At 35.0% G+C, this 12,149-nt stretch overlaps 1 protein-coding gene across 3 annotated transcripts in view; it reads left to right on the top strand.

The window, feature by feature from the left end:
• Arhgap5 (Rho GTPase activating protein 5) overlaps positions 1-7,560 on the top strand; it is a 66,088-nt gene extending 58,528 nt beyond the window's left edge. For all 3 annotated transcript variants that reach the window (XM_013033462.1, XM_013033460.1, XM_013033461.1), the window contains exon 7: positions 2,671-7,560. In XM_013033462.1, the coding sequence (XP_012888916.1) occupies positions 2,671-2,998 (328 nt within the window). In that variant the 3' untranslated portion in view covers positions 2,999-7,560. The remainder of the gene's footprint in view (positions 1-2,670) is intronic.
• Positions 7,561-12,149: the final 4,589 nt, after the last annotated feature.

Below are 12,149 nucleotides of genomic sequence, written 5' to 3'. Positions count from 1 at the left end.
AGAATTGTTCAAGGTAATAAAAGAGGAAGCAAGGTGCAGGTGGGGCTCCATTAAAAAACACAAACGGAATCTTGAGGCATAAGTCTACACAATTAACTAGGAGGAGCATGAATAGCACTTCTGGAAAAACATCACCTGAATCTGGCACTGGCATCGGACCTTTGCCCCACATGGAGGAAATGGTATCCTCCTCCTCCCCCAGAGAAATGCATGCCAGCACGTACCCTCACAGCACAGAGGAGCTTAGATGGGGCCTTGGGAGTCAATGCCTCCGACACTACAATAAGCGTGTTTTTTCCTATTCTCCATTTTCTTTCCCTTACCACTGCTTTATTACTGTTTCTTGTTTAGGAAACTAGCTTTGTTACAGTTGTTCTTGTAGCTTTTATTATAATTGCCAATTTTTCCTCTTGATTTTTGATGCCAGAGGATATTTTTTAAGTATTCCATAAAGACCATTTATGATTGAATACTGTTATCTGGGCTTCAGTTGGTGGCTCATGCCTGTAATCTTAGCTGTTCAGGAGGCTGGGATTTGAGGATAGCAGTTCAAAGCCAGCTGGAGCAGGAACGTCTGTGAGATTATTTTTATTTAAACACCAAAAGCCAGAAGTGAAACTTTTTCTCAAGTAGTAGAGCACCAGCCTTGAGCGAAAAGTTGAGGGACAAGCATCCAGGCCCTGAGTTAAGACTTTAAGCCCCAAATACTCTTCCCACCCCATACACAAAAGAATCCAAGCCGTTTAACAATAGTGATTCAAATTTCTTTTGCCCCATACATGAACTAAGTGTTGCTGTATTGAATTTAATAGCAGTTGACTAAGGGTATCAAGATCATATATTGACATGACTACCTCAGGTAGTTCTCAAAGTATGGCTCCAAAACAGAAGCAGCTACCTGGGAATTTGTTAGAAATGCAGGTAACCACTAGTTACCCCAGAATCAGAAACAACAAATATTTTTCAGCAGTTTATACAGGCCTGCTAAGAGGTTTTCATAAATGCTAAAATTAACTGTGTTTTAACTGAATTTTCCTACCTGTATACCATTCATCCCACATCCATCACCTTTGATGTAACTAAAACATCATCTCTTGCCCTCTTTGAAGCATTCTGTAGCCACCCTCATTTCAGACTGACATAGTAGCTTTCCTCTGTACTTTCTAACTATTCAGTTAGACTTGAAACTATACTCAGTTATTTCCAGTGCCTATTACTACATGAATGCCAAACTGCCTTTAATAGCTCCTACCATCTATTAACAAAAGTTGACTTTATTCTGATTTTCCAGTAAGTCTCTCAATGAATATAATAGCTTTTACCACAGAACATTTTTTCCCACCCAGTGCTAAGTATCAAAACCATGGCCTCACACATGCTTGGCAAACATTCTACAACCACTTTGCTATTTCCCCACAGCTTGTGAACTTATTTTGGTCATTACTGGCTCTGTATTACTTGAGCAATGCCTCCAGTCTGGCATTTTGCTAGATAAATGGCAGTGGAGTCTTGAGGCCTTTTTTCTACCTGGTCATACTTTGAACCTCAGTTCTCAGCCTCCTGAGATTGCAGACATAAGCCCAGGAGTCTGGCTCAGAACATTTTTTTAGGCCACTTACTTTACTGCAGAGAAACTTTAGTATTCCATAAAATGTTTGTTTTGTATGTGCTGGTGCTAGTTTTTAGCTCCTCACATTCTAGCTTAACTTTTTTGCTCATAGCTGACCTTTTACCACTTGAGCCCTGGCTTTTGCCGGTAATTTGGAAATGAGTCTTGAATTTGTCCGCCCAAGCTGGCTTTAAAATAACTCTCAGATCTCAGCCTCTTGAGTAGCAAGGATTCTAAGTATGAGCCACTGGCACCTGGCCAGGAGTTTCTTTTCTGATTTATTTTTTTTTTAATATACAAATTTAAGGGTTTTCTCCTGTCCTTTGTGTTTCTGGACTGTTTGTTTATGTCTGAAATAAGGAGATTGTATAGACTCCCAATAATCTCCTCCAATTTAATAATTTTGAATTACAGTGTGAGATTTGCCTTGTATTTCTTAATATGAAAGATAATGATGTATGGCCATTTGTAAATTATTAACTTAAGTAATTTAAAGATAGAGTGTATTACAAACTGAGTTATTTTTCAAATAATCTATACTACTATACAAGGTAATGATTTAAAATGGTTTTATGGACTACTAGAAATAATTTTAAAAGTAAAATATTTTTGGTTAGGTGGATTATGGTAGTGATTTACCCAAATCTGGTTTAAAGACATGGCATACTACTGTTTATTTTAATATCTCACAGTAGTCTAAGAATTCAAATGAACTATTTGGAAACCTACTAGTTTTTGTCTTCTGGCCCTCTTACCCTGGAGGGATATGTTTGAGTTTCCCAGGCAAATTAAAACTTCTATATGTTAAATTTTAATGGGATGCTAAAAGACTGGCAATCTCATTTTTTAAAAAATCAAGAGTTTTATTGCTCTCTTCTATTTTAAAATGTAGTTGAATGTAGAATACCAAGAAAAACAAGGTTCTAAATGTAAAGGTAAAAAAAGGTAACACTAAATAAAATGAAATATTTTCTAAATATTCTAAAATCTTTCCTAGTTTTGGGATTCTGTTATTTACGTAATGAGTTCTGATTTGTATTTTTTCCTTTCATAATTTTCAGGGTCAGTCAGCAAAATAAAATCAACCTAATGACAGCAGACAACTTATCCATCTGTTTTTGGCCAACGTTGATGAGACCTGACTTTGAAAATCGAGAGTTTCTGTCTACTACTAAGATCCATCAATCTGTTGTTGAAACATTCATTCAGCAGTGTCAGTTTTTCTTTTATAATGGAGAAATCATAGAAACTGTGAATGCTGTGGCTCCTCTACCACCTACAAACCCTGGACAATTAGTGGAATCAATGGTGCCACTTCAGTTACCACCACCATTGCAACCTCAGCTGATTCAACCACAATTACAGACAGATCCTCTTGGTATTATATAAGTAGAAACTGATTGCATACAGCCTGAAATTGGACAAAAAAGTCTAGACATGCATGTTTCAGGATTCAGTAGTATACTTCATATTTCATAAAAATAATTCACATTTAAAATGAGATTTTCTCTTTGAACTATTATATTCCTTATTCACCTCCATTACAAATCAAAGACCATATGGTAAGCATGACTGGAGAGGTTTAATTTTTATAAACAAAAATAGCTATAAAATACAAAGCTGCTGCTGCATGCAACCTTATTGCAATCAGTATATCATTCCTGTGGCAATTTCTGTCACATTATATTGTGAATAAAATTTTTCTATAGAAATTAAATGATTTAAAGACTCACATATATGAAACATTTAATGCTTCTCAGCCTGCTTTATGGCTGGTTTTGTTACTCAATGTGCTAATTTGGGTATCTTAATTTACATTCTAGCAGTCTGTAGATAACTAAAAGCCCAGTTAAGTATTTTATAATTTCAGGCTACTTATGCCATGCTTGGGATGTTGTTTGAAAGAAAGAAAGAAAAAAATGTAACATTTCACATTTCTGCACCTTCATTTGTACTTCTAAGTAAACCTGTGGATAATTTGATGAGGTATAAATGAGCCTTTTTCTTTTACACATATACCAAGGACATGCTTGTGGCTAAAGTGAGTTGATAATGTGGTACAAAGGGTAGTTATCACCAACCCATTTCTTTATGGTCTATAATAAAAGAACCATTTTGTATACTGTTAATTCTGTAAACAGATGCATGTTCAAAAGATCTATGATGGTCTTATAATCTTAATCTAATATATTTTAGATGTTTTAATTTTTTCCCTCTTAGGGAATACATTTAGTATAGTGTAGAAAATGCTTCATGACATTTTCATATAAGGTTATATAACTTTTCATACATAAACATAAAATTTGTTGTAGAAAATTCTTTAAACCAAATTTTAATCTAGGACTTCAATTTAATCTGTTCCCTGAATCTATTTTTATGTGGCCCTTAAGAACATATCCAAAATATCCATTGCTAATATAGCAATAAAAATACTTTGGGTACTGACAGACTCATTGGAGTGTGTATATATAAAATCACAAACTTGCATTCATATCTTTTCTGTGATGTGTTGTGTTAAAATCCAAAATGGCTTTTGCACCATTTTTTAAACCAGTTGTTTTCTTTTGATGTTGGTACCGGATTTGCTATAAATGACTGCTGCTTTTAGAGTTACGTTTGTTAATGAAGATACAGGAAAAATTTTTCAGTACTGGTAGCACAGGTAAATTCTGTTTTACTTCATTTAAAATTCTTTCATTATCAAGCCACCAATTTTTTTTCTGGTAAGGGAAAATAAGGTTTTTCCATTACTAGATATGTAATGAAGAAGAAATTAACTGGTTATTGTTATAATCTTCATACTGCAGTTTTTAAAGTTACTGTGTGTGTAAATAGATGATTTTGAGATTCAAGGCTCCTAACAGTTTGATTTACTTCATTTTTTCCCTAAAATAAATATTTCCTAGAATTGTACTTCCAGTTTTCACTTCAGAACCAAGATGTCAATATGAACCAGGCTGCTGTTGAAATACATGTATATTATAAATTATCTTATTTGTGTTATAATCTTACATGTTATATTATCTTTTCTAAGAAAACAAAGTCCCTATTATTCCTATTGCAAAGCACACAGGAATTAAGAAAGTACAGTAATTTTTAAAAAAAATATCCGGTAAATGTAGTATTCTTAACTTGTTCTATATTACTTATGCCTATTGTCTATATAGCTTTAATTTATAGCTGTCAGTTTAACATTGGCATGTCTGGCAAAGAAAATTAAAACTTTAAGAGTTTTATAAACTGTTTCTAGGTTGCTAAAGAATTTATTTTTCTACTATATATGGTATAGACAAAGCATCAAACTATGTACAGGGAAAAAAAAGCCTGACTATTTCTATTGGAAGTAGGCTGAAAAGAGAATTTTCAGAACTGTTCTTGTCTTTGGTTCAGTCTATCATAACTTGGCTATTGTAATATGTGAATTCAGTTTATTTAAGCTGTTCTCTTTTTATACCATGTTAATTTAACATTCATTTGCATTTAGTACCATTTTGTTACTACAATTAGCATTTATCCTTTTCCACATTTAACCACCTTACACCTTTCCTAAAACTTTTTTTCTGCTTTCTATGCATTCTATCATTGATTTGACACACTTCATAGTGAGTCGTTTAAATGTTCTACATTTGGTTCAATTAATAGGTTACAGTTATTAAAAATTAAAGTCCAATTTAAAGCTCAGTCTGTTACACTGAATTGTGTTTGTTTTTGCCAAGGGTTTAGCAATGTTTTTAAATATTAGAAAAAATAATTCTAAGAACAGAGTAACAATTATTTTCCGATGAGTTACTGAGACATTTCACATTTTAGGGGGACATACTATATATGAGACTAATTAAAAGATTAAACGAATAGTCTCATGGATAAACATTAAGGCATTTTACAATAGTAAATAAAATTCCATCTACACACATTGCCATTGTTTAATTTAAAGTTCAGTGCTTAGAGTTATTACAATATTGGACTTAACAATATCTAGATTTAACAGTATAAAATGCATAGTGGTACTGTTTCAGACTTTCAGTAGCATTTTAGAGGTCAAATTCTATTCAACAGACACTTAGGAAATACAAATAATTTACAGACAAAATGCAGGCAGAATATTTTTGTTTCATACTATATTTTTAGTAGTGCTTTTCCCCCTTAACATTAACAAAATTGTAAATACTTTAGGTAACAGCAATCTAATTTAGCCAAAAAGCAACTTTTATTTTCCACATTGTTTATAAATAATATAGACCTTTTTAGAATTTTTTTTGAGGTACTAGAATCTAATTTCTAATATCTCTTAGATATAAATAAAAGGGAGCGATTGAAATAAGAACTTAGGCCTTAGGTTCCATAGTGACTTTCAGTTTTTTTATACGGTAATAATTGTGATGCTATTTGTCAACTGAATATAAATATATGTATAATTTTAAAGTCAAAAGTGGTCTGTTTCTTTGTTATAACAGATATGCTTCACCCAGAGGATGCTGCAGTAAATTGTCAGTGAAGCCTCTTAATGTAGAATACTATGAATAAGACATTAAGAAAGCACATAAATTTTAATTTATAATTGCCTCTATTTAGTTTTTTTATAAAAGGCGAACATTAATTTTTCAAGTAAAATATGAAAAATAAGATAAGTTTAGTCAATATAATGAGAATTTTATTAGCGAACCCTTTCATCATTAGCTTTCACTTCACAATGAAAGGAGATTAAAATTCATTCTGATGTCTATGAAAATTGGATATAAGTCATCAGGAAAATGAGATAATGTATAATTTCTAAGATTTACCTAAATCTGAATTTTTGAGGTGTGGCTAAGCATTATTTTGAACCATTGAAAATATTTTTAAGCTTGTTCTACTTACAGCAGAGCTCCTAATGTCAAAGAATGTAAATTTTTTTCTCTTCATGGTTTGGAAATTCTAAGCCAAACTTCATGGGTATATGCTAGACCTGTCAGATTATATGGATTTGATGAGGTCTTTTTAGCTTGAATTTTTTTATTTTGCTTTTAATTATGTAATTTATTTTTTTTGTCAGTGTTTAGTACTTGAATTCAGGACTTCATGCTTGTTAGGCAGGCATTCTACCATCTGAGCCATTCCATTCTTCCAGCCCAAATAATTTTTAGAGGAAAATGTTTGTTTTAATACATTATGGGAGATGTTTACTTTTTATTTGAGTTCTTGAAATTCTTTGCCTTTCTAGGTTGCCAAATATTTGAAAATAAATGTTCTTGAGGTATCATAAGGCAAAGGAATACTCTTAAATCATTTTTTATTATGGTAGCATCTGTATGTACATTTTTGAAGACTGTGCATTAATATCTCATTCTAACATCCTATATTTGATGTGATCAACATGTACATAGAGCAGTTCATATCTACTTGGGAGCTTTCACTAGTTGAACCTAATCATCATCCTATGAACATGACCCCCAGACAAAACACAGTTTGTCTTTCAGGAGGAAAGAGGAGTGGAGAGCCATAGAATCTCATGTTCATGTCTTAGTTAAATGGTGTAATATGAGTCATTTGTGGAATTTGCCCATACAGTAAGAATGAGTTTTTAAAAGCTAATCTATAACAGTGAAAGTTAACATTTTTATTTCACATGGTTATTCTGAAAAAATTAATAATAGCCTTAATAGTTACTTAACATATAGTTTTTAACTTAGTGTTTCAGTCAAATTTTTTCTAATTTCTGTATTGTTTTATTTCAATATAAGTAATTAGGATTTATACCCAAGTTGGTTTTAAATATGTGTCAGTCTTTTCTCATCAGATCATTTTCTTGTGTCCTTAACTGTAAATGGTTTGTCCTATATTCTAAATACTTGCTGTGATTTTTATTTTTTTTTTTTAAGATTTTACCAGTTTTAGATTTGGAGCTCTGACGTTCCTTTTCTCCAGATATTTGGTATCTTTTTATCCAAATAAATGTCTTAGGTGTTCAAGAAGCAGGCTTATAGTATTTGATTTCCTAAAATAATAAGTAAAATAAGAATCAATACTTATTAGTTCTGTATAACTCAGATTATTTTCAAATACATAAATGAAGTAAGAGTACCTGTCTGGAAGGCCTTGTTCTTGAGATATCTTCCCAGAAACAGTTCTTAGAGGTTTCATCGCTAGACTTTTCATTTGTTGGAAACTAGGCATCGCTACTGAATATTTTTTAATTATAATACTTGAAGGGAGGGCTAGGAAGGTAGCTCAGCAGTAGAGTGCATGTCTTGCAAGCATGAGGCCCTGAGTTCGATTCCTCAGCACCACATAAACAGAAAAAGCCGGAAGTGGCGCTGTGACTCCAGTGGTAGAGCACTAGCCTTGAGCTGAAGAGCTGAGGGACAGTGCCCAGACCCAGAGTTCAGGCCCCATGACCGGCAAAAAACAAACAAACAAAAATACTTGAAGGGGAATACTTTTTTTTAATCCCTTCAGTATTGTGGTTTGAATACTTAGTAGGCAAGTATTCTACACTTGAGCAACACTTTCAGCTTCAGCTACCATGGTCTTTCCCTATACCTCCCATGAAGCTAGGATTACAGTCCTGAACCACCATACCCAATTTATTTGTTGAGATGGATCTCACTGTTTGCCTTGGCTGGTATCAAACCATAATCCTCCCTATATCAGCTTCTTTATGACCGGAGTCACAGACAGATATGAGCCACCATTACTTTAGCAATGTACTTTAAAAATAAAATCTCACCTTTTGTTGAATTACAAAATGATTGTTGGATTGACTTAAAATTTTTCTAAAGTATTCATAATGTACATCAGAAATTAGCAAACTTGTCCAGGCACTGATGGCTCACACATGTTACGCCTACCTTCTCAGGAGGCTGAGATCTAAGAATTAAGGTTTGAAAGCCGACTTGAGTATGAATGTGAGGCTTTTGTCTCCATTTAACCACCAAAAAGCTGGAAGCAGAGTTGTGATTCAAGTGCTAGAGTACCATCCCTGAGCAAAAAAGGAACAATGCCCAGGCCCTGATTTCAAGCCCTGGTACTGCACTCCACACACCCCTTTCCCCCAAAAAAGCAAACTTGGGAAATGTCAGCCAGTAAAGATTTAATATTTTACAGGCCATAAGATTGTTGTGGTACTACATAGAACTGCTATTGTAAAGTGCCATAAACAACATAGAAATTATGAGTATGATCGACTTGGATCACAGATTGTAGTCTGCTGATCCCTGACAGGTTTAGTATACTTGAAAGCTAATTTTTATCAACATGGGATAGTTTTAACATAATTCAAGATGGTATGTGGTGGACTAAAATTTGACAAAACCATAGTACCCTTTATTCTGACACTTCTCCAAAGGACTTTTTGTTTTGTTAAGAAATCACTATTTGGAAGGTTTTGTTGTGATTGTTTAAGATCTTAGCTGAGTACTGGTGGCTCATGCCTACTGTAGTCCTAGCTACTGGGGAGGCTAAGAGTTGAGGATCACAGTTTGAAGCCAGCTCAGGCTGGAAAGTCTGTGAGGCCCTTATCTGCAATTAACTACCAAAAAGCTGAAAGTGGAGCTGTGGTTTAAGTGATACAGTGCAAGCCTTGAGCAAAATGGACAAAGAGTTCAAGGCCTTGAATTTAAGCCCCCCCAGTATTTGGGACTTAAAAAAGCTGAGCCCTGGTGGCTCATGGGTGTAATCATAGATGGACCAGGAGGCTAAACCCTAGAGGATTAATTTGAAGTCACCTTGTGCAGAAAAATCCAACTAACCAGCGAAAAGCTGGAACTGGAGGCATGATTCTGGTTGTGAGCAAAAAAGTCAAGCAAGAGTGCAGCCCTGACTGCAATGAAACCCTGGAAGCACAATAAAGTTCAAACTATTAATGCATATATGTTAGAATATATGACATGCGCAGTTGTATGTATTAGTATTTATTGAATTATTTTCACAGGCTGTTTCTAAAGGATGGGTTAAAAATCTTTGAAGGTAGTTGCATCTTCATATACTATACATGATTCTTTCCTACAGCGTATTTCTGTGAATTCCACATAGATTAATGAAGCCACAAACATATTACCCTAAGAGTCAAAAATCATGCTCATAGTCTAAAAGTCTGACAGTTATTTAATGAATACTCTTTCCCACATGTTGGCCTTACATAAAAAGTACGTGGGTTCCTTTGAAAAGTTCATATGGAGAGAAATAGTAGTGTCGCAGTGGTGATCGGGACTTCTTTCAGAAGGCATGTATTGTTGAGAATTCCTAAAGTTACACCTGTTACTTGCCATAAGTATAGAAAGTGTTAAATACAGAGTGTCACTAAAGAATCAGATTGGTCTGCCCACCATAATGTCAGCCTTGGAGTTTGTACATCTGAGATTCACTAGCTATATGAATGGACTGACCATGGAATACATGGAAGATCTTGTTTATTGAATTATAGCCAGCCTCTGGGATCTCTGTCTTCTAAAGATCCCAATTCCATGTATTCATATCCTTAAATACTCCCTATTTCATTTTACCAAGATTGATCTGTGTGTACACAAGCATATTAAAATTAAGCCAGCAGTTTCACAATTTCTTTAACAAAATCTAAACCCAAGTTTCCTAGGATTCTATACCCTTCTTGAACTACTGATACCTTAATAGAAAGCCAGATGCTTGTACAGTTAACAATTTTAAATGACTTTAACAGGAAGAGATTTTTCCTTGTTAAATAATCTGGGCCAACCTTCCAACTGAGACATCTAGAGAGGGTAAAAAAAAAGAATTGCTTGGAAAAGTCAATTTGGAAACCATCACAAAGCTAGTAAGATAGTACAGAATTACAGCCAGGGTATGGAGAAGAATTAAAAGGCCCAGGCTTTGGGAACACTTTCCTTGGGTTCCTATTTTTAAATTGAGACTTGAGAATTCTGGAAGAGAGCTCAAGTATATCTTCACATACAGGTGGACAAGAATTAGCGTTTAAGGCCTTGCAAATTGTTTAGTTTAGATATCTACCATATAATAAGTCATACTTCCAGAGAAGTTTTAGAGCCAACATATTAGCTGAAATTAGAATGCAGTGCATAGTGAAGGAAACAATACAGTGAAAGACCTCAGAAGAAGGAGAAATACTTCAAAATATGACCAGTTAATACCCAAAAAATACAAGGAACTCTTAAAAACAAAAGCCCAGCTCTGGTGGCTCATGCTTATAATCCTAGTTAAACAAGAAGCTGAGTTCTGAGGATCATAGTTTGAAACCAGCTCAGCTAATGAAGTCCAAGAGACATCTGCAATTAACCACCCAAAATCTGGAAGTGGAGTTAACACCTCAAGTGGTAGAGCGCCAATTTGAACAAAAAAGCTAAGGGCACCCAGCTGGGCCCCTGAGTTCAAGCCCCAGTACAAGCACACAGATACAAATGTTGAACAATAGAAAAACATTTCTAATGAAATCAAACCAGTTTGTCAAACATTGGCATCCCATGTTCATTGTACCACCACTTAGAATTAACAAGAAATTGGAGTGTTAAAAGATGATGGAGTACCTTTCTCTTACCTGATTGTGAAAGAGAAGAGTCTGGATAATGAGACAACATTCAGAAAAGCAAAGCTGAAGAAGATCTTGCACTGAGAACCACATGAGAGGAGTAAGGTAGCTGAAAAGAGGCAAAACAAAAGGCAACAGAATTAGTGAACAGTTTTCAGCTTCAACCCTGGCACTCCTGGTAGAGGAGGAGAAATTGAAACCATTACTCCTAGGTAAGCCTGACAAACAAAGCTACCTATGAGACAAATCTGTACCTGCAAGTATTGGAATAAGAATAATGAATTACTTCCCTATTTCTTGAAGATGTAGTGAGCTGCCATCTTGAGAGAGGGTTTCCTGCTGGATATGGAGCTGCTTGGGAGATAGATTACATTAGCTGCATGCCAGGCCTTGAGACAGATACAACCATGAGCATGAAAACAAATAATTGGTGATTGGTGTCTCCTGGTATACCAGCAGCCACCATAGTCATATATGGAGAGATAGTCTTCAGATGGGACTCAGCAGTGGGTGGTCTCATCCTGCCTATGACAGCAACTTCACTGCCTGAGGGCCATTTCTGATTTCAAGAGCTGCTATACCCTGGGAGTTTGGAAAACAAGGAATAGTCATCAAAGCAGAGCTACAAAAAGTGGTCAAGGAGAGGAGGGGAAGTTTAGACTTAGGCAAGCTGAGATTTCAAACGAGTTCAAGTAGTAAAGGGACTGGAAGTTGCTATTATGTGGGGCTGAAATCTGTAGCATAAGATACACCCCAACCTCAGCTTTCCCATACAATGACTGTTGTGCAGGGTCTAAAGAACTGAGATATGCAGATGGAATGGCTGAGTCAGTTCTCCACAAGAACTCAGTGAGTTATTCCTCCAACTTTCAGGCGCAGTAAGAGGACCTGCTAACTGGCCCATACCCTCCCTCAGTTGGCACAACAGAATGACCTGTGCAGCAAGTGGGAGAGTGACAAGTCAACAGATTAAAAAGAACTGTGCTACCAGCAGTGGCTTCTAGATGCAAACAAAAAAGGTAATCTCCCAAAGTGGAAGAACAA

The sequence above is a fragment of the Dipodomys ordii genome, unplaced genomic scaffold (genome assembly GCF_000151885.1).
Source record: "Dipodomys ordii isolate 6190 unplaced genomic scaffold, Dord_2.0 Scaffold168, whole genome shotgun sequence".
Lineage (NCBI taxonomy): Eukaryota > Metazoa > Chordata > Mammalia > Rodentia > Heteromyidae > Dipodomys > Dipodomys ordii.
This window is presented reverse-complemented; position numbering and strand designations above follow the sequence as displayed.